This window comes from Odocoileus virginianus, chromosome 22, assembly GCF_023699985.2.
Source record: "Odocoileus virginianus isolate 20LAN1187 ecotype Illinois chromosome 22, Ovbor_1.2, whole genome shotgun sequence".
Lineage (NCBI taxonomy): Eukaryota > Metazoa > Chordata > Mammalia > Artiodactyla > Cervidae > Odocoileus > Odocoileus virginianus.
This window is the reverse complement of record NC_069695.1, coordinates 36,454,597-36,478,184: the sequence shown is the minus strand read 5'-3', so window position 1 is coordinate 36,478,184 and position 23,588 is coordinate 36,454,597. Positions and strand designations below refer to the sequence as shown.

General features: G+C 42.1%; 1 protein-coding gene across 1 annotated transcript in view; it reads right to left on the bottom strand.

The window, feature by feature from the left end:
- Positions 1-646: 646 nt before the first annotated feature.
- MOCOS (molybdenum cofactor sulfurase) overlaps positions 647-23,588 on the bottom strand; it is a 53,759-nt gene continuing 30,817 nt past the window's right edge. The window contains exons 9-15 of the mRNA XM_070452862.1: positions 21,962-22,124; positions 16,973-17,051; positions 15,534-15,658; positions 10,222-10,327; positions 6,315-6,450; positions 3,063-3,167; positions 647-840 (exon numbers count right to left, since the gene is read on the bottom strand). Coding sequence (XP_070308963.1) covers positions 688-840; positions 3,063-3,167; positions 6,315-6,450; positions 10,222-10,327; positions 15,534-15,658; positions 16,973-17,051; positions 21,962-22,124 — 867 coding nt within the window. The 3' untranslated portion in view covers positions 647-687. The remainder of the gene's footprint in view (positions 841-3,062; positions 3,168-6,314; positions 6,451-10,221; positions 10,328-15,533; positions 15,659-16,972; positions 17,052-21,961; positions 22,125-23,588) is intronic.

Below are 23,588 nucleotides of genomic sequence, written 5' to 3'. Positions count from 1 at the left end.
CAGCACCTTCCCCACACACTGCACACATCTTTTTCTACATTTCAGTTGTGTTTTTACCTTTCTTGAAATAATAAAGCATATTATGTCAAGAATGTTGCTTTTCTTCATCTTCAATATTAAAATAGCAATACAAAAATTCACTAATTTTGATGTTTTTTAAAATGCATGCTGATATGACAGCAGTCACAATATTTTAATCTAATAAAATTGTTTCAAAAGAAGCTAGACAACTAAGCTCTGCTAGCGCCATCTTGTGGAAAAAAATGAACAAAACTTTTGGCCAGCCCAATATATCTATATAAGATGGTTCACTGAACTTGCGGCTTCCTAGGTGGCGCAGTGGTAAAGAATCGGCCTGCCAATGCGCAACAGACCCAGGTTCAAATCTCTAGGTTGGGAAGATCCCCTGGAGAAGGAAATGGCAACCCACTCCAGTATTCTTGCCTGGAGAATCCATGGACAGAGGAGCCTGGCAGGCTATGGTCCATAGGGTCGCAAAGAATCAGATATGACTAAACACACGCACGCTGAACTTACGTGGTAATCATTTCATGGTGTATGTAATTCAAATCATTGTGCTATACATCTTAAACTTACATAGTGCTGTATGTCAATTATATCTCCATAAAACTGGAAGAAAAGAGAATGAAGAGGGTAAAAGAGAAATTTTAATATACTGAAAAAAATTTAGGAGATAGCATCCTGAAATTTCTCAGTAGCAGGTATATCATGGTGTTTTATGTTTTCTTTCAGCAAAGGGAGCACCTGAGATCCTACAGAGAGGTAACATGGAGAAGATAAATCCAAAGACGTATGCATCAGGTACACTCCAAATTTCACCTGTAAGCAAAACAGCAACAACAGGAAGACAGGTTATTTTAGCAGTTAAAATAATTTTGCAAATAATAACGTTCCACTAAAATTAAGTCGGGTCTTTAAAGACAGGTCCTGGGACTTGATATGTCCTGTCTGTCATGTAGTAGAAGCAGTGAGAAACAGGGAGAACCCTGGTCTTCCCTGGTGGTCCAGGGGTAAAGCATCCACCTGCCAATGCAGGGGACACGGGTTCCATCCCTGGTCCAGGAGGCTTCAATGTACTGCTGGGCAACTAAGCCCATGTGCCACAACTACTGAGCCCGTACTCTGCAACAAGGGAAAGCACTGCAAGGAGAAACCTGTGCGCCGCATGACAGAGTACCCACCACGTGCAGCAACAAAGACCCAGCCTAGCCAAAAATAAAAATAAATTAAAAATTAAAGAAAAAAAAAACGACACCACAGATTCTCATTCTGAACAGTTTTTTCCTAATAGTCTTCCACACCTTTTTATTGCTGGACCTTCTATTCTTTCTTCCTGCCTGTATCCCCTGAGTTTCCCACAGGAGGGCTTTGTCCTGCTCTGGGCTTCTGACCCACCATCAGGCTGATTTCTGCTCTGTTCCCTGATGCAAAAGCCATTTTGTGAAAATATGGGCAAAACTCTGCATTTTCTATAAGAACGTGTGATATGCACTGAGCTCTCCAAATTCTCCGGAATAAAGATGGAAGGTCCAAAATGAAGAGTCGTGTGAGTTTACTCCGGGTTTGCCATCAGTGCGAGTGAGCCAGGAGCAACCCTTTGGAATATGAGATGTGCTCCCAGGTCTCTTCATTCCTGGGATTATAGCAGTTGGCCAGCACCGTGGTCCAGGCTCCAGGCTAGGGACCGGAACCAAATGAATTCCTTAGTATTTGTGTACATGTAGGTGAGGAATACACAGGAGTTCTCTGTACTTTCTTTGCAATTTTTCTATAAATCTAAATTTATTACAAAATTTGAGAGAATAAAAGACTTGCACACAAGAATTATAGTGACGCTGAGAAATACCACTTCCATGTCTAGTAGCATTCGTGCCCACCCATCCCCTCTCCTGACAACCTGTGTGGGGCAGACTCACAGTCCCCATGCCCCCAGCTGACAAGGCTGGCTGCACCTGTGCAGAGAGACACATTAGTGTAACACTCAAGTGCAACCGCTCTGCAGACCACACCTGTGCACATCTGCAAGGAAAGTTTTGTCACTCAATGGCTGTGAAACAAAAACTCTGGCTTTGGAGAAACACAAGAAACAATGCAGACATTTTACCATCAGTTAACTTGCCAGGCTGTTACTGGAAAGAGATGAAATGCTTGCCTTATTTCTGTTAATTTTCAAGAATTGTTCCATGCAGCCTGACTGCTTACTTGGCTTTCTGGAATACTCTGCAAACAGAAAGTCCTGACAGAAAGTGCGAGCCCAGAAATAAATGAGTCTTCCTAATGAATCATCTGTTAGAAAGTCAGCTTTTATCATCTGAACTCCGCAATAACAGTCATTTTAGCCTCAAGAATATGACTTACAAACTTATTACAGTGAAATGTATTTAATCTTTCTGGGCAGCTATCCTGTTCACTCTAAGGCATTTTTTTTCTTCATGAGATTTCTGTGGCAAAGAAAACAAGATGACAGAATTACTTTACTTACTATTTCTTCCCCGCTCTTGGCCACACCATATGGCATGCAGATCTTAGTACCATGACCAGGAATCTAACCAATGCCCTCTGCAGTGGAAGTGCAGAGTCTTAACCAGGACCACCAGGGAAGTCCCTTTTTTTCTTTTCTTTTTTGTAACTATTTCTTATCTATATTCCTTATCTCTTCAAAAAGATTTGAAAGCATCAAAAATATATGTAATAAAAAGTGAGACCTAGATGGGTGGGGTGGGGTAGGAGGTAGAAGGGAGATTCAAGAGGGAGGGAACATATGTATACTTACGGCTGATTCATGCTGTTGTATGGCAAAGACCAACACAATGTTATAAAGCAATTATCCTCCAATTAAAAATAAACAATTTTAAAGTGAGGAAATGAATGGAAAGGAAAAATAAGATAGTGTCACAAAGTCTGAACCTTGATGGTAGCCCATCAGCTTTAGAATGTTCTCCCACTTCTAAAAATCACTCAGCATTACTAAGGATTAGTTTCAGTGTAGACAATGCATCAGGATCTTAAGATGGGGTGTCATATTTAGCAATCATGCTTACCTTTCTCTCTCGCCTCTCAGAAAGCTTTTGGAAAACATCTTGGTTTCGTTGTCCAGTTTGCTGATCAATGCAAATCATCTGACATCTGTTACAAGGTCCCAAAACCTGGGCGGTGAGAAGGGAAAAGACGGCACTGTCATGAAACTTGACATGACTGTCCCACTCTGCAGGGAGGAATCTGGGTCCAAGAGGAATTGTTGTAAACAGCCAATTTCAGACTCTCAGAGAAACACTCCAACTGCAAGGAGCCAAGAGTGCCACCCCTTCCCAATGCCCACTAGGGAGTCACCCACATGTGTTTGCCAGCTGACAGACCACTGCAGCAGGGTTTTGTAGAAAAAGAAAAGGGTGGTCGTGGCTCGCAGGTGGTTATCAGGGGATGTGGGGCTTCCTCCAGGGAAGACAAGCACTGATGGCAGGACTTTCTGGGAGGAGATGGCCAGCCACACTCCCGGTGCTGCTGTGATGGCCACAGATCACTTGAGACTTGGGCAGATAGCTTGCGCAACCACAGGTGCCCCTGTGAAACACACTGCAGTTTGCACCAAGGCCTGGCATGCCTGTGCGTGGATGCACTCAGCTCTTCTCCCTTGAAGCCAAGTGCATGACTTCTCATGGTTTGCCTGATCAGTAATCTTGCCATAAAGGTCTTAATTCACATAACTCTCTCATGTTTGAATCTTTTAGGCTAAATCTCTCAAAATGAGGTTATAAAGTCAATACACATAAAGCTCTTATGACTTGATAATACCCAGTGAGAAACTGCTTCCAAAAGAGATGTGCTGGATTTTTTTTGCATTGTAACTGCTTCAGCACTGAGTATTACCACCAATAAACATCTCTTAAGCATTTACTTAAAAATTTTGTTATAACTGGAGTATAGTTGATTTATGATGTTTTGGGTATACAGCAAAGTCATCTGAAAAAAAATAACCCATTGCAGATTATAAGATTCTGAGTATAGTTTCCTGTGCTACCCAGTAGGTCCTGGTTGTTTATCTATTTTATATATGTCATCGTGTATCCATTAATCCCAGGTTCCTCATTTAGCATTTACTTTTTGAAAGACACAGTATTAACTATAGCTTACATTTTTTAATGCCTGCATAGGACAACATTGTATGGATATAGCCTAATTTATTGAATCAACCTCCCTCTTATGAATCGTGTATCCATTAATCCCAGGTTCCTCATTTAGCATTTACTTTTTGAAAGACACAGTATTAACTATAGCTTACATTTTTTAATGCCTGCATAGGACAACATTGTATGGATATAGCCTAATTTATTGAATCAACCTCTCTCTTATGAATATTTAGGGTATTCTCCAATTTTTATATTTATAAAGTATTGCAATAAGTAATTTTTAATATATCTTCACCTATTTGTAAGAGTACTTTTTACGGGATACACTTCTACAAGTAAATTTATTGGGTCAAAGGGCATGTATATTTTGACTTTCATTAATTAATGTTTATTAAGTATCATGACCTAAAGAAAGCAAAGCATCTGAGAGAGGTTTTTTAAAGTCTTTCTTGTACTCATGTCCCCAGTATCTTACAACTTACGTGTTATAAAGTAAGTTTCTGAGAGTGATCCTAGTCTAGTTGTAGTTCTTTCTCTTTCCTTTTCCTTCTTTTCTTCCTTTCTTTCTCCCCCTCTCTCTCCATCTACCATACATTTAGTGTTTACTCTGGACCAGGCAGGATAAGTCAGAGCAGATGCTTTTACAGCATGGCCAGCACACAGCAATAGAAAAGAAGAGGAAGTCAGGATGGACAGATGAGGGGAAGGGCATGAAGGCTGGTGCAGAGAGAGGTCTGTGGGAGAGAAAAGAGATCGTTTTTTCAAGGGGGAGCAGCTTCCAGCATAAGAGGAAGTTTGGAGAGGCAAATGGATAGAAAAGCTCTTTGGAGCATTCGTATGTGCATGTCTATGTGTGTGTGCCATGCAGTTTATCGCTACCCCCACCTGCAGGGCTTGCCAGGTGGCACCAGTGGTAAAGCACCCACCTGCCAATGCAGGTGACATAAGAGACATGGGTTCCATCCCTGGCTGGGGAAGATCCCTTGGAGGAGGGCATGGTAACCCACTCCAGTATTCTTGCCTGGAGAACCCCATGGACAGAGGACCCTGGCGGGCTACAGTCGATGGGGTTGCAAAGAGTCAGACACGACTGAAGCGACTGAGCATGCACAGCATACCCAGCACCTGCAGAACTCTGAAATCTTCCCTTAGAGGTTAAATCACTGTGTACTGCCTTCCTGGAAGTTAGAGTGATGTTCTGTGCAGAGGACCCGTCCTTCCTTCCCCAGCTCTTCCTTAGCTGTCCGGGCCCTTCATTTTATCAGCAACCATGGCGCACTGACTCTGGTCAGGACTGTTCCAGGCCCTAGACAGACAGTGGGGAATAAACAGACTTGGTCCCACTCTCCTACACTCTGAGAAGATAAGCATACACTGTGTGGAGCGTGACCCCGTGGTGGGTCAGGAACAGTCTTCCCAAGGAGCTAACATCTCAGCTAGACCTGAAGGAGCTGCAGGAGAAGTGCGCCAGGCAGAGGAGACAGCAAGGGCAAAGGTCCTGAGGCAGGAATCTTGGCTTGTTGAGTGGGTGGAGAGAAGGTCCGCACGACAGGCAGAGGAGGAGGGGTGCTGACCTTGGAGAGATGGGAGAGGCCACGGGGCTCAGGTCTCGGGGGCCTTATCCACTCTCGTGAGGAATGTAGATGTCAGCTGAAGACTTCGGGTTTGGGGACCCCAAAGCCTGGGGAGGTAGGGCAACTTGGTGCCTCATCCTTTGACTGCAAGCTCCTCCCCAGCTTCCAGTGAGGCCAGAAGCAAGATCGTGAGAAGTACAGCCGCCCCGGGCACTGAAGGACCATGAAGCATCTGGGACATCCTCCAGGAGCTCCAGACAGCAAATTTCAAGAGGAGGAAGTTCTCACAGACACAAGCATTCCAAGAAATAGCTAGTCTAGATACAGCAATGAGGTCTGTACCTCCATCACCTGTACATTCTCTCTTCTTCATGTGAAACTGCCGCCCACTCCCTTGAAGGAAGGATGGATGGATCATTCCAAGGGGTGACCCAGGATGCAGATGTCACATACCCTCCCACTGAGATTTTGTAGGGAAGAGTCAACCCCAAAGGTGGGATTTCCTTCTACCAGCTACTATCCCAGCCAAGGGTTGAGGTCAATACCCACTGACAACCCTTAAGGAAAAATAACAGGACTTCTCAGAACTTACCTGGAAATGCAAGGAACCAACTGAAATTTTATCCCATTTCTCTTCTTCAAAAGCCCTTGTTCCATTGGTAATAATATTGGCACGGAATCGTGAGATGAGATTGTTCATTGGGAATAATTCTTTGCCATTCTCACAGCTATTTAAGACACACCAGAAAGAGAAAAGGTGGGGAGGCATGGATAATTGCACTATTGTAGTAAGTCAACATTTCTGCCATTTCGATGCCTGAGTTCATCAATGGTACTGTGGCCTGAGGCTTAGATGATCAGAACAAGCTTTTATCTGAGTGCAAGGCTAAAAGACACACCTCTGTTGTCGGACCTCCAGGATCTCGCCTGGAATGTGGTCCCACCTCCAATGAAGAGGCTCACAAGAGGCAGCGTGATGGGTGAGTCGATCCTTGCTGACAAGATGAAGAACTTTGGTAACCCAGTGAACAGGGGTCAAGTGGATAAACTTGTGAGAAAATACCAATTCTACAAGGTGAGTCAGGACAAGGCATTTAAAGAATGTCAACAGGCTTAACTACCAAGGACCTAAAAAGTACCAAGAGCTCACACTCTTTTTGGATATTTTTGGATATTAGACCATCATAAAGCTATATAGAGTATATACATGGGAGGTTTTAATATGTATTTTCTATGGAGAACAGATTGGTGGTTACCAGAGGTGAGGGGTGGGGAGAATGGGTGAAGGGAGTCAAAAGGTACCAACTTCCAGTTATAAGCAAGTCATGGGGGTGTAATGTACAGTACGGCAACTATAGTTAATAATAACTGCATTGTCTAAAAAAACACTTATTGCATATTTAAAAGGTGCTAAGAGAATAAAACTTAAAAGTACTCATCACAAGAAAAAATTTTTGCAGCTATGTGGTGACAGATGTTAACTAGAATTATTGTGACCATTTCTCAGTATATACAAATATGGGATCGTGTGGTACACCTGAAACTAATATAATGTTGCCTGTCAACTGCACCTCAATTAAAAAACTTTATTTCCTAACTTCCATCCTGTTTGCAGTTTTAACTGCTGCTGCTGCTGCTGCTAAGTCGCTTCAGTCGTGTCTGATTCTGTTCAGTCCCATAGATGGCAGCCCACCAGGGTCCCCCGTCCCTGGGATTCTCCAGGCAAGGACACTGGAGTGGGTTGCCATTTCCTTCAATGCATGAAAGTGAAAAGTGAAAGTGAAGTCGCTCAGTCGTGTCCAACTCTTAGCGACCCCATGGACCACAGCCTACCAGGCTCCTCCATCCATGGGATTTTCCAGGCAAGAGTACTGGAGTGGGGTGTCATTGCCTTCTCCAGCAGTTTTAACTAGGTGTATGTTATTTAAAATTTTTGTTTACTACCATGAATGAATGAATGAAGTTCACTCAGTCGTGTCTGACTCTTTGCGACCCCATGGACTATAGTCCATGGAATTCTCCAGGCCAGAATACTGGAGTGGGTAGCCTTTCCCTTCTCCACAGGTACCATGAAGAGGCTCCCTGTACCTCCATGCATCCCATCCCTAAGGTAAAAAAGCACTGAAAAAGCATCTGAAAACTTCAGCAGACAAGCACACAATATAAGCCCATTAAGTTGAGTTCAACCTTTTTGGCATCAGGGACTGGTTGCATGGAAGACAATTTTTCCTGGATGAGGGTTGGTGGGGGAATGGCTTCAGGGTGATTCAAATGCATCACATTTATTGTGCACTTTATTACTATTACATCAGCTTCACCTCAGATCATCAGGCATGAGACCCCGGAGGCCGGGGACCCATGTTCTAGAATGAAAGATGCCATACTGGTGATGTTCCATGGGGTTGACTGAGAGGGGCATGAGGAAGGGGTCTGGTGCACTAGAAATGTTCACTGCTTGATCTGGGCGGTGGCTCCATGGGTATATAGACATCTGTAAACATTCACTGAACTATGTACTTATGATTTTTGCACTTCATTGCACATTAATAAAACTTTTAAGCTTCGGGGGAAATCCTTGAGCATATTGAAGTCTGCCTGGAGATAGAACTGAAAGACTCTGGCGGGGAGAAAGGGGTCCGTGTCTGTATGCCAATCCCCTCCAAACAGTGGACAGCCAGAAGAAGCCAGGGACCAGAATAACCAAGTCCAGCTTTGCACTATGTGCAATTCCCAGGACCAGTGACAACCGCAAGGTCCCTGTGGGAAAGGAGAGGGTTAGCAAGTCCCAGTCCTAATATCCTTTGATTCTGAATTTATCCTCCAGGTGATAAACCCTCCCTTGTGCTTTATAAAAGGGAAAGTTTTATGTCTAAAAGCTATCAGCATCAGTATGTATACAAGAGCATCCATCAAATTCGAAAACAGAACCACGGATGCTCACCACGTACTAACCACAGGCTGTTTCTCTTATCTTTGATCACCTGTCCTTCCTACCCCCCACCACTTGTCAGCTTTTCACTAAACCAGCTGATAGGAACCAGAGCTGCATCAAGCCATGCCTTCTTCCACACCAAGAATTCCAAAAAACCACAAACTTGATCCCTCCAAGGCTCTGAGCACCTAAGAATGAAGGTCACTCAGTGCTGGGAAAACTCAGCGAACACCCAGGGACCACGCATCACGTTTCTGCCCCCAAAACAGGGCAAGCTAGACCTTAGCAAGGGAACGCCATTGTCTGTTTTTGCAGATGACTAGACCTTAGCAAGGGAACGCCATTGTCTGTTTTTGCAGATGATGATAAACAGGAATTGGGAAGCCCATGTGATGCAGTGGTAAAGAATCCGCCTGCCAGTGCAGGAGACACAAGAGATGCAGGTTTGATCCCTGGGTCAGGAAGATCCCCTGAAGTAGGAAATAGCAACCCACTCCAGTATTCTTGCCTGAAAAATTCCACAGACATAGGAGCCTGGTGGAATGCAGTCCATAGGAGTCATGAAGAGTCAGACACAACTGAGCGACTGAGCACACACATAAACAGAAACTACTACAAAAGTCCATCTTTGTTGTTCTTATTAAGCTACATTTGTACATGTTTGTGTGTGTGCACGCAGGTGCCGAGGACCACACGGCACGTGGGAGTCACAGGAGCCTGGCTCAGGGCACAGACAGGTGTAGACAAATGAGCCGCCTGTCGCTTACATGATAGCTTACATAATAGCTTTTTTTGTCCAGTGGTCTGATTATCTTGGGATTTCAATTTCCTCTTTGGAACAGTGAGGGGGCTTGAACCACCCAAGACCCTTTCAGGAGCAGACTTTTCCAGAGTCTTTGGGAGATCTCTGGGTGGGAGTGAGCAGGCAAGGGCGCTAGTTCTCTATGATGATACAAATGATATCTATAGTTATAGCTTGAAAAGCATAACTGCTATTTTCACTCAAAATAACTGTGGAAGTAGAACAAGGCTCCTGGGGCCAGGGAACAGTGGGAGGGTGGGCAAAACAGCTATGTCAAATTGCTGACAATTCCATTCATTAAAGCAAATGTTAAAAACTGAAATGATTAGACAATAAGAGTTGGGATTCTCCACTAAGCATCTTGAAGGCGTCAAGAAGGACACTGGAAGATAAAAGATTAAGGTAAACTGGCCTAAAAAGTTTTGTGATTTCTATGGACCTTGGGTTCTCAATGAAGGGTCTGGACTCAAGATTCTCAGAATTTTTCTCCCTGGGCAGGTGACTGGCTCACTCCCAGGGGCAAGTGGCTACACCTGTCTGCTATTCCGAAAGTGTTAGTCACTCAGTCATGTCCAATCTTTGTGAACTTACGGACTGTAGCTTGCCAGGCTTCTCTGTACATGGAATTCTCCAGGCAAGAATACTGGAGGGGGTAGCCATTCCCTTCTCCAGGGGATCTTCCCAACCCAGGGATTGAATCTGGGTCTCCTGCATTGCAGGTAGATTCTTTCCCAAGGCAAATAGCAAATAGTAAAGGAATCTTACCTTGTGCTTAATTGCTGCTGAAGTTCCAAAATACTGGATCTGTTTATCAGCAGATATTGTGCCTCATTCACCAGAGAAAGGGTGGCTGTTGTATGAGCAGGCTGATCTAAAAAGGATGGAGTATTTAAAAGAAGGGCTGCTGGACAGGGAAACAACTTGTATCCACTGATGGGTAAACAGATGAGGAAAATGTGGTATACATGCACAGTGGAATATTATTCAGCCATTAAAAATGAAATCTTGCCATTTGCAATAACATGGAAAGACCTTAAGGGCATTATGCTAAATGAAATAAGTCAGAGAAAGATAAGTTCTGTATGATCTCACTTATAGGTGGAATCTAAAACAAACAACAACAAAAAAAAAACCCCACCAAAAAACAAGCAAACGAAACACAACAAAACAAGCTCATAGAGCAGATTGGTGGTTTCCAAAGGCATGGGGTGGGATGGGCGATATGGGTGAAGGGGATCAAAAGGTACAAACATCCAAGCACAAAATATATACGTCTTGGGGAGGGTAATGTATACTGTGGCAACTATAGTTAATAAAACTGTATTGCCTATTTGAAAGCTGCTAGGAGAGTAAATCTTAAAAGTTGTCATCAAAAGAAAAAAAAAATGTAACTATGTATGGTGACTGATGTTACCTAGACTTGTGATGATCACTTTGCAATACATACAAATATCAAATTATGTCATACACCTGCAACTGGTATAATGTTGTATCAATAATACTAAATTCAAAATTTTAAATTAAATAAATTGGAATGCAAATGAATTGTGGTTCTATTGACTTATATTTTAAAATAATACAGATTATTTCTACAAGGGAAAAATTGGTGCCCGTGGGACTAATAAAAATGTTCTAAGCATAATTCAAACAGAAAGAAAATTAGCTCCTAGAAGATTCTGTTACTAATCTAGAAAAAAATAATAAAATGCTGATGTTAAATTGTTCCAGCAAAGGAGACTTGGAGGCAACATTTTGAGAAGAGATAGAGCTGTGGGGAAGTAGCGGGGCTCTTCCCCAAGAAAGAAGAAGGACCTTGATGAGGGTCCTGGGTCCAGGACGTTCTGTATCTAGTCAGGGAGTCTAGTTAAGGAAAAGCTGGGATTTGCCCTTGGCAAAGTTTGTAATATTGACTTTGCTGTTATTCAGTCACTAAGTTGCATCCAATCCTTTGTGACCCCAAAGACTATAGCCTGCCAGGCTCCTCTGTCCCTGGGATTTTCCAGGAAAGAATGCTGGAGTGGGTTGCCATCTCATTCTTCAGGGGACCTTCCTGGACCAGGGATCAAACCTGCGTCCACTGCATTGGCAGGTGGATTCTTTACCACTGAGGCACTAGGGAAGCCCAATATTGACCTTAGATATATATAAATAAGACAAGTTTTAAAACTACAGAAATTTTTTTTTGAAAAAGAAGTGGAAGAAAGTATCAAAGCCATGCAGAACTGCCTCAACCTGTCACCCAGCTTTGATCGGCCACTTGTTGGGTGCACCATAGCTGTCATTATACAAGATGTTGATATGAAAGTGTTGCCTGGACCAAAACCTAGAGAGCTGTTTCAGATTCAGGCCTGTGGACGCCAGCTTACCAAAGAATGGATAGTGCCAAGAGAATCGCTTACAGGTTCTCTACTTCCATGGCTTATTTGCTAGAACAGCTCATCAAGGCAGCGAGGTGTCCACAAAAGGCCCTTCTCACCCTTCACTGGGAAAGACTGCACCTTTCCTGTGGCATATTGGTCCTGGGGCTAAAAATCTCCTGGGTGGAAAACAAAAGCCCCATTCACAGCCCTGGAGTCTGTGCTGAGAAAATAAAAGTCTCTCAAGTGTGGGTGAATGATTCTCCTGTAGGTCAGATGACTTCCAATTCTTTGCTAACCACAAGACTGCCGGAACTAATTAAGCTGTCAAGTGACAGATGATTAAGATCATCTGATCTTAATGATGATCAGATCATTAACATCAGATCATCTGATGTTAGATCCCTGTGCCTCAGAAGAAAGGTTTGAGTGACAGCGCACTAACCAGATTCCATCATCCCCAACTCTTTTTTTTTTTTCCATTTATTTTTATTAGTTGGAGGCTAATTACTTTACAATATTGTAGCGTTTTTTACCATACATTGACATGAATCAGCCATGGATTTACATGTGTTCCCCATCTTGAACCCCCCTCCCAGCTCCCCATCCCCAACTCTTTATTGACTTAAATAAGATTCTTCAGAAGAGAACAAATGCCCAGCACCAGCTATTCCAATCATAGATGATAGCTGTTCATGGACATGGGAATTAATCATGGGCAGTCAGTCATCTCATTAAGAGATTTATTTTCCACTATTTTTTCTTTATGTTTAATAGCTATTTTTCAAATTTTATAATATACTTTTTATTGCTTTGATCAACTGTGTTGATTTTTTTTTTTAATTACTAAAAATCATGATAAGAACTCAACCTGGAAAAAAATGTCTTAACACTGAGACTCTACAATCACAGTAAACTTTAAAAAATTTTATGCATTTCAATTCATATATAATTTTAGTTTCAGGTAAATATGATAGGGTGATCAAGGAAAGATTTTTCAAACCTAAAATATATAATACTAAGATAAAAATTCCATCAAGGAAGTGGAATGGCAATCCAAGTTGGAGAAAGAAAAGGAAAGAAAGATAGTTTCTGTACATTAAAAATAGTTTTTCAGGATTTCCCTGCTAATCCATTGGTTAAGAATCCACACTTCCACTGCTGGGGGTATGGATTAGATCCCTAGTTGTGGAACTAAGATCCTGCATGCCTCGAGGTGGGGCCAAAAAAAAAACCCCAAAAAACAAAAAAAAATAGTTTGTCCATATACATATTTTTAAATGAATACTCATAAGAATCAAATTATTATGATAATGAGATTCCACTGGCTTATATTTAAAAGGACAAAATATGCGTTTTCATTTTAATGACTACAAGTGCACTTTGTTTTGTGTTTCCCAGGCGGCACTAGTGGTAAAGAACCCACCTGCCAATGCAGCAGACGTAAAAGGACACAGGTTTGATTCTTGGATCTGGAAGATCCTCTGGAGGAGGACATGGCAGCCCACTCCAATATTCTCGCCTGGAGAATCCCACGGACAGAGGACCCTGGCGGGCTGCAGTCCATGGGGTTGCAAAGAGTCGGACACAACTGAAGCAACTTAGCTCACAGCATGCACAAACTTCGTTTTATTGAATTCCACCTTAATTGAACCTCACAGGTACCACGCAGGTATTATACTTTTTATAAACTGAAGGTCTGTGGCCACCCTGCATCGAGCAAGTTTATTGCACCGTTTTCCCAACAGCACCAACAGCTTTTGCTCACTTCCTGTCTCTGTGTTCCATTTTGGTAGTTCTCGCAAATGTTTCAATCTTTCTCATTATTACATTAGTTATGGTGATCTGTGATGTTACTATATGATCTATGTTCCTAGGTTATGTGATCTTTGATGTTACTATGACTTGCTGAAGGCTAAAGTATTTTTAATTAAGGTATGTACACTGATTTTTAGACTTAATGCTATTATATACTTAATAGATTATGGTAGAATATAACATAACTTTTATATGCACTGGAAAACCAAAAAAATGTGTGACTTGCTTTTGTGGTGGTCTGAAACTGAACCCACAATATTTCCAAGGTAAGCCTGTATATATGCAATACGCTGGAAATCACATCCCTTGCAACTGCTTAAACTACTTTTAAATGGCATCCTTGAAGTATAATGTTCACAAGCTGACACTCCCTGATCTTGTACTGAGCAGGCAACAGATTCACTCTGCTGCCCCCTTTACCTGCCCAGGTTCCATCTCCCATCAGGTCAGAGCCTGACTGACCTCTTTGCTTCCTTCTTCTCTCTCTCCATTGCAGCCTCCACACCTCACCAAGGCTGTCTTTCTGATACAAGCAGCATCATGAAACTCCCCAGCATAGAATTCTTCAATGAGTCTCCCACCCACAAGATAGTGCTTCTGACTCAGCAACACATTCATTTCATCTCCCCAGCTCTACCCCCATCACCCCCCTACCCACATCCCACCCTCCTAAACCCTTCCTTCCCTGAGCCCATGAAATGCCAAGCCCTGCCAGTAGTCTTCAGCAGTCTTCTTGCCTCTCTCTGCCTGGAATATTCCTACTCTTCTGTTAAAATGTAGCTCCAAACTCACCTCTTCCCTGAAGCCCTCCAAGACTCATTCCAGGTGTAGATTTACAAGCCAGTCTCCCTGAGAGCTAGTGACTAAGCCAGGTCATTCCTGCCCAAATCAGGAGTGTAGCAACTATCCAGTCCGTTGATTTAGTCATCTAGTATTTACTGAGCAACTACTATGTGTCAGGTCTGTTCTAAACGCTGAGGGCAAAGCACTGAACAAAGCAGAGAAAAATCCTTCCCTCGCAGAGTTTATGATCTAGCAGAGGGAAGGCAGAACATAAACAGGAAAACTGAGTAAAATGTTTGCCTTACAGGATGTGAAACGTGCCACAGAGGGACCGCCCTGGTGATCCAGTGATTAAGACTTCACGCTGCCAGTCCAAGGGGTAAAGGCTCAATCTCTGGTCAGGGAACTAAGATCCGACATGGTCTGTGGCATGACCAAAAGATTAAAAAAAAAGAGAGAGAGCCACAGAGAAAATAAAACAGGGAATGAGCTAGGAGGTTCAAGAGGGGGCTCTAGTTCATAGGAGGGCAGTCAGGCAAGGGTCCCCTGAGAAGGCGACATTGGAACAGACACCTTGAAAGCTCACTCTTCGCATATGGTACTATGACCTCAAAGTACTTTCTTCTCTAAAGTCTCATTTTATGCTCACAACAGCTTATGGCAGGAAAAGCTGTCAAAACCCTTAAATCTGAGTAACTGAGGTCTGCAGAATTTCAACACCATGAGGTTCAAGGATTTGCGAAGGTGTCAGGGCCAAGACTAGAAATCACTTGGTGTCAGGGCCAAGACTAGAAATCCAGATTTTCTAAGGATCTAGCAAGCTACCAATATTTTTATTTAAAAAAAAACAAAACTAACCCATGTTTCTAAACATGCAGGACTTAGGCAGAGAGCTTGAGCGGAGCCTGCAAGCCCACCTCAGTCTCCTCAGGGTCAGTCTGAAGACCACGCATGGGTCCTGCTGACCTGCGGGGTCACCTCGGCACCTGCCTGCCAAAGACCTACCACCCCCACTTCATGAGCAGATTACCCTGTCAACCCATTTTGTGGGCTGATGTTCATGCCTGCAAGTGTGAGTTCAAGTTCCTGTCCCCTAAGAAGCAATCCAAAGTGTAATACCTTTGCTGTGTTTCTTCTTTGCATTTCTTTGAAAGTCTGAACTTTGTTTGATCAAATGACAGGGACGGCCAAAAAACTTTGACAGCCAGTTGGAAATTTTTTCTCCACAATCATATGTGTTTACCCTGACAAAAAAGAAAAAGGAACGATGGTGAACATTATATAGTATTCCTTTAAGTAACTGAAATAGAAAAATGTTATATAGTATAATATAACAGAATATAGTAGAATATAATGAAGTCCCCAGCAATATAGATACCCAAGTGACAGATGTGCTTAGGAAGCTGCAGAGAAATTTCCAAGACATGGGAAGGCCTGAGATTTGTGCCTTTTACAAAGTTTTCAGATCAAATTAAAAGCTTTAGAAATTTCTCTTTCTACCTCTCCTTTTACCTAAATATAATCTCAACCAGAAAACACGTGGAATACAAATGTTCTGATTGTGGGTCCTGATCTTATGGTATCTAGCCCATCTAACACCCCAACCAATTAAAGGCCCAAACACAAAAATTATTAACTTCACAGTTCACTAGTGATTCATATACTAGTAGAAGACTTTTAAAATGCCAATGGCTTTTAGTGAACACAGTAAAGCAGTCAGTGGGTACAGTTGTGTTCAGAAATCATGATATGCACAGCGCTGATCAGAGTGCATTTCCTTCTGCACTGCGAACAAGTAAGCCATGAAGGGATGTGTCAAACACTTAAGCTACACACATCCAAACTGGACTCAAGCTGTTAGCACCTCTGGAAGTACATGCTCAGGAAAGGTGGGAAGGTGATAGTGTGAGGATGGTGCTCTACCCAATTGGGAATCGTGGGCCCTGGCCATGCTGGAGGCCCATGGGGTGAGCACACTCTGCACACTCTTGCCAGTTCTTGTGCAGATTTAAACACTCATCAAAGCACATTTTCAATCAGAGTAATGAATTTTGGGTGAATATTTTGGAAATGTACTATAGCAAATCTTCCATGGAGAGATATACAGCTACTTCAGGATGAAAGTGAAGTGGAAGTGAAAGCATTAGTCACTCTGTCATAGCTGACTCAAGACCCAGTGGACTGTAGCCCACCAGGCTCCTTTGTCCATGGAATTCTCCAGGGAAGAATACTGAGTGGGTTGCCATTCCCTTCTCCAGGGGATCTTCCTGACCCAGGGATTGAGCTCACAACTCTTGTACTACAAAGCAGATTCTTTACCGTCTGAGTCTGCAATTATTTATCCCTGGTTTCATGTAGCTGCATCTGAGAGGACTGGCATTTTCTGGTTAATAAAGCCTTTTGGATAGCGTGAGCTCAGGTTTCTTATACTGGGAACCATGAGTGCTTGATATAATGAAAATGGCCTTAGGTGCATCTTTCAAAGCACCAGAGAGAATGTCTACAAAGTGAGGTTTCGTTCTTCCCTTCCCTGAGAGTTTCACCTGCCACAGCCTCACCTGTCCGCACAGACTTTGCTTTGGCAAATCTGAACCTGCTCACTGTTCTCCTCAAGAGGCACCTCTATAGGCTCCATCCCTAATGAACAAAGGTTAGAGACAAATTTATCATCATGCAAAAAAGAACAAGTATATGTTTTTAAAGTCCATTATTCTGAAATATACAAGAATTAATGAGCTGGGCAATTGTTTGAATCAAATAAGTGGCTGGGTCTTAGAAATCTCTTTTTAACACAGAGATTCTCTTCATCACTGTTAGCACCACCAACAGCAGGTGTACTAAGCAGCTTTCTTGTGGGAGGCCCTGCACTGGGGTAGTCAAATTCATAGTCCCTGCGATGCTGTAAATTCCTCTGAAAGATGTCTCTCCCTCTGGATGACTCCACATCCTGACGTCATTGCTCTCTAAGCTACCTAGATCTTCTAGAAATAGACAGGCCGGCATGAAGGCTCGCTCTGAAAGGATGCCAGCATAGAGTGTCAATTCTCCTAGCTCCTAGGAGTCAGCATCAAATTGGATTCCTGAATCAATCATCATTAGCGCTAAAAAAAAAAAATCTGTTACCATATCAGTGGAGTTGGGAAGTGATTCTTTTCTAAAAGTTTTTATATACATTATACATACAAAGGAGCATATAACATATGTATATAAACTTAGAATAAAACATGTGGAAGAGACTAGAGGAAATTGATCCAAGGCCACTGAAGAGTATAAGATTGTTGATAAAGGTTGGGACAGCTGAGACATGCTGCCACTCTGCATGCCTTCTCATCCTTCATGAGTCATTAAAAATACAGGGAAAGGCATGAAGCCAAGACACCTGAGTAGAATTCGTGGTGGCCCTTCTCTGTGGATACCTCCTCTGTGGCCCACCTTGCCATCCAACCATACAGATTCATGTTGATGTTTGGTAGAAAGCAACACAATACTGTAAAGCAATTATCCTTCAATTAAAAATAAGTAAATTTTGAAAAATTTACACATAAATTGTTCATAGCAGCATTATTCATAATAACCACAAGTGGAAACAATCTAAATATCCATCAACTGATAAGTGGATAAAAAAAATAAGTATGTCTAATTATTGAACAGTATGATGACACTTAAAAACATTATGCTAAGTGAAAGAAGTCAGTCACATATTGTATGATCTGAATTACATGAAACATCCAGAACAGGCAAATCCATAGAGACAAAAAGTAGATTAGTAGTGCCAGGGACTGGGGATGAGGTCAGGAATGGGGAGTGACTCCTAGTGGGTATGGGCTTTCTCATTTAGGGTGATGAAAAAGCATTCTAAAATTTATTGTGGTGATGATTATGAATATACAAGAATAATAATAATTGAATGGTACAGTTTAAATGAATACATTTTGTGGAATGTTATATAAATATTGATCAGGCTAAAAGAAATAAATAAAAAGGTGGAAAATGATATACTATTCAAACACTAACCAAAACAGGGCTGAATAGCTGGATTTGTAACAGACAAGAATTTCACACTTCAAACTTTGGAACAAAGAAAATTATGATATATAAAGAGGAACGTTGTTTAAAGAGAGACCAGTTCACCAAGAAGTCAATAATACTATGTGAAGCAAAAACTAACAAAACTAAGGAGAAAGCAGACAAATCTACAATTACAGTTGAAAACTTCAACACTCTTCTTTCAGTCATTAACAGAACTAGTAGCAAGTGCATAAAAAGCCAGCAGGTATACAGAAAAACAGCAATACTGATCAACAAAGTGGATATAACTGACATCTATAGAACACTCCACCCAACAACAGAATACACATTCCTCTCAAGTGTATATGGAACACTCAAGGCAATAAATCACATTCTCAGTTATAAGCTAAAACTTAACAAATTTTAATGAATTTAAAATCTACAAAGTAAATACTCTCTTTTGGAGAGTTTAATGGAATTAAACTAAAAATCAATAACAGTGAAAACATCTCCAAATACATCGAAATAAACACACTTCTGTAATCTATGGGTCAAAATGAACATACAGAGAGCAAGTAAGGACATCAAAAGATGCTTAACATCATTAGTCGGTAGGGAAACCAAATTAAAATCATGATGGGATGCCATACACACCTATTTAAATAAAACAAGAACACTGACAAAAACTGACCAGATGTGGAGCAACTAGAACTTGCATACATTACTGGTGGGAATGAAAACAATACATTCCAGAAAACGGTCTGGAAGTTTCTTTTAAAGGTAAATTATCAAAAATAAATAAATAAATAAAGGTAAATTATCCTTACTATATGACCCTGCAATCAACTCCTAGTATTTATTCTAAAGAAATGAAAACTTCTGAGCACCCAAAAACCTGTACATGAATGATAAAAGCAGCTCTAGTCATAATTGCTTAAAACTAGAAATGACTCATATGCCCTTCAGTAGATAAAAGGAGGACACACCACACTCTGGAATGTCCATACAATGGAATACTACTCAATAATAAAAAAGAATAAACTACTGATTCATGCAGTAACGTAGATGGGACTTAAAGGCATCATGCTGAGTGAAAGAAGCCAATATCAAAAAGTCACAGATTACGTGATTACATTTATATTACATCCTCAAAAAAACTAAGAGTGATAATTTTTAAAGGGTATATTAAAAAAAAAAAAACCCATAGTGATAGAGCTTTGACTGCCAGGTGTTAAGGATGGGGAAAAGAGAGACTGAAAAGGGATAGCGTGAAGGAATTTTCTGGGGCTTTGTTTCTTGCTTTGTATCTCGTTTATGGGAGTGGCTATACAATTGTGTGGATGTGTTAAAATTCATACAGAGAACAAAAGGCCAAGAATAGCCAAGACAATTTGGAAGCATGAGGTAGGACAAGTCCTATCAGTTCTTGCCGTTGTTGTTCAGTCTCTCAGTCATGTCCAACTCTTTGTGACCCCATGGACTGCAGCACACCAGGCTTCCCTGTCTTTTACCATCTCCTGGAGCTTGCTCACACTCATGTCCATCGAGTCAGTGATGCTATCCAACCATCTCATCCTCTGGCATCCCCATCTCCTCCTGCCCTCAGTCTTTCCCAGCATCCGGGTCTTTTCCAATGAATCGGCTCTTCCCATCAGGTCATCAAAGTATTGGAGCTTCAGCTTCAGCATCAGTATTTCCAGTGAATATTCAGGACTGATTTCCTTTAGGATTGACTGGTTCGATCTCCTTGCTGTCCAAGGGACTCTCAAGAGTCTTCCCCAAAACCACAGTTCAAATGCCTCAGTTCCTAGGCACTCATCCTTCTTTATGGCCCAACCCTCACACCTGTACATGACTAATGGAAAAACCATAGCTTTGACTATGTGGACCTTCGTCAGCAAAGTAATGTTTCTGCTTTTTAATATTCTGTCTAGATTTGTCATAGCTTTTCTTCCAAGGAGCAAGCATCTTTCAATTTCATGGCTGCAGTCACCATCTGCAGTGATTTTGGAGCCCAAGAAAATGAAATCTGTCACTGTTTCCATTTTTCCCCATCAATTTGTCATGAAGTGATGGGACCAGATGCCATGATCTTAGTTTTATGAATGCTGAGTTTTAAGTCAGCTTTTTCGCTCTCCTGTTTCACTTTCACCAAGAGGCTCTTTAGTTCTTCTTCACTTTCTGCCATTAGGGTAGTATCATCTGCATATCTGAGGTTATCGATATTTCCCTTGGCAACCTTGATTACAGTTTGAGCTTCATCCAGTCTGGCATTTTGCATGATGTACTCTGCATGTAAGTTAAATAAGCAAGGTGACAATAGACAGCCTTAACATACTCCTTTTCCAATTTTGAACCTGTCTGTTGTTCCATGTCTGGTTCTAACTGTTGCTTCTTGACCTGCATACAAGTGTCTCAGGAGGCAGGTAAGGTGATCTGGTATTCCCATCTCTTGAAAAACTTACCAAAGTTTGTTGTGATTCACACAGTCAAAGGCTTTAGAATAGTCAATGAAGCAGAAGTAGATTATCAGCTATTAAGATTCAGTATATAGTTCTAGTAGTAACATTGGCTCATTGGTTCAAGAAAAAATAAACCAATGGAACAGAATGGAACACCTACAGCCAAGAAACACAATCACTGAATATATGGAAATGGGATATATCACAAAAGTATAGCTATAAGTTAGGAGGGAAACTGGAATATCCTGTATATGGTAGGTGGGGTGCAGAAGAAAGAGTGCACAGATAAGTACATAGGGAATTTCATCTATATCTGTAATGGTTTTATTTCTTTAAAGAAGGAGGAGGAGAAAGAGGATGTGGCAAAGGGAGAAAGGAGGTGGGTATTAAGAGGGGAGAGGTGGGGGAGGAGGATGGAGAGGAGAGGAGAAATTGAAGCAAATGTGGCCAAATGCTAAGTTTGTTAAAACAGGATGATGTAAGTATGCATTATGTTGTTCTTCACATTTGTGCTGTCCAACGCTGTAGCCACTACATGTAATAATTTAAATTAATTAAAATTAAATAAAATTTAAAGTTTAGCTCCAGCATCCTGCTAGTCCCATTACACATACTCAGTGGCCACATCAGATTGATGGCTACCAAACAGCACAATGAAGATGTTGAACATTTCCATCATCACATAAGGGTCCACTGGACAGAGCTGGTCTACATTCATATGTGTTAAGACAGTTCCTAATAAAAATCCACAAAGAAGAATTAAAGCTTGCAGAACCTATGAAGAGTGAAGGAAATAAAACTAATGTAAGTGAAAGGACAACATATAATTTCAAAATCGACACCTCTTTACTTTCTGATTGGGTTATCAGACCTTTACCTTTTCCCAGAAATACCCCCCCACACACACAGAAAACAAAAAACACAAGAGGAACAAACTTCCTGTTGTCTCTTCTAGACATCATTTCACTTGCTTTTGGAATATTTTAGTATTTAGTAGAAGAAAAGCCGTGGTTTTACTTTGCGAGAATAAAGCTACTCTGGACAACCACTCTGTAAAAGTGAACCCCGTTTTCAGACCTTGGGCTTTGATGACCATGACCCTCCGCTGCAGGTCAATGAAGGGCTGGATCAGGCAGAGCCGGGGCTCCTGCTTCTGACTCAGGCAAATGCCGTTGTGATTCACAACCATCCAGCTTCGGTCATACAGCAGCCCTTGACTTCCTAGAGGCCACCTGGTCACCTAAAAAAAAAAAGCCAGTGTATTTTAAGCCAGCTCTCCTCAAAAATGATCTTCTCACTTATTGTACAGGGGCTGCACAGATGCAGATGGACTTCAGGAATTCAGCACAGACTCTTGAAGGAAGAAAGTGTGGAAGAAAAGGAAACAAAGAAGACAGGGACTTTCCTGGTGGCCTTGTGATTAAGAATCCAGCCCGAAATGCAAGAGATACAGGTACGGTCCCTGGTCAAGGAAGTAAGATCCTATGTGCCTCGGAGTGGGTAAGTCCTCAAACCTCAAATACTGAGCCCTTACTCTGGAGCCTTCATGCCGCAACTAGAATGCCTGTGAGCCGCAATTACTGAGCCTGAGTGCCTGCCAGGGGTAGAGTCCGTGTATGTGTGCTCAGGCATGTCCAACTCTTCAAGACCTCATGGACTGTAACCCGCCAGGCTGCCCTATCCACAGAATTCCCCAGGCAAGAACACTGGAGTGGGTTGACATTTCCTTCCCCGGGGGATCTTCCCAATGCAGGGATCGAACCTGCATCTCTTGTGTCTCCTGCATTGGCAGGCAGATTCTTTACCACTGGAACCACCTGGGAAGCCCATGTGCTGCAACTGAAGATGCCACATCACACAGCAGAGACCTCGTGTGCCTCAACTACAACCTGACGCAGCCAAATGAATGAATGTTTAAAAAGAAGAAGACAATGCAAAGGAGACTATGGGATCAAGGTACCTTCCATTTACCCTCCAGATCCAGTCTCCATCCTGTCCACTTCAGCGTGCTTTTTGAGAGGGCAACAGGTGTGCCTAGCCGGGCCATGGAGAGCAGGTCTCTGCCCCAGCCTGTGCTCCACTTCCCTCCCCACAGGTCTCTGCTGCTCCTGCTGTGTGTCCTTTCACAGTGGTGCACTCCTGAACAGGCATGTCCTGGTAATACAGACGTGTTTCTTGCACAAATTGTGGCTCCACTGAAATGGTCACTAAGCAGATGCATTTTAAGTGTATAAAATATGTATATTCCTCAATTCTTCATATTTCTACAAAATTAAAATACAAATTATGCCCAGTGCCCAGATTGTGCACTTAGTACCATTCTCCAATAAAAACAACCAGGACTTCTCAGAGAAATGGTTTATTCTAGGGCTGGGTCAGGAAATATACAAGATGAGCCAGGAGTACTTTGTAGTGCTGGAAAAGTAAGGAAGTGCTCAAAAAACAAAATAATGGGGGTACATCAAAGGAATGCAGGAGTTAACTGAAAACATGTCCAGTGAGGGGGGGAAGCAGAAACATTTGAACAACAACAATAATAATAATAATGTAATATTGGATTGGGCTTCCCTGGTGACTTCTGTCGACAATGCAGGAGACCAGGGTTCAATCCCTGGGTCGGAAAGATCCCCTGGAGAAGGGAACAGCAACCCATTCCAGTATTCCTTCCTGGAGAATTCCATGGACAGAGGAGCCTGGCAGGCTA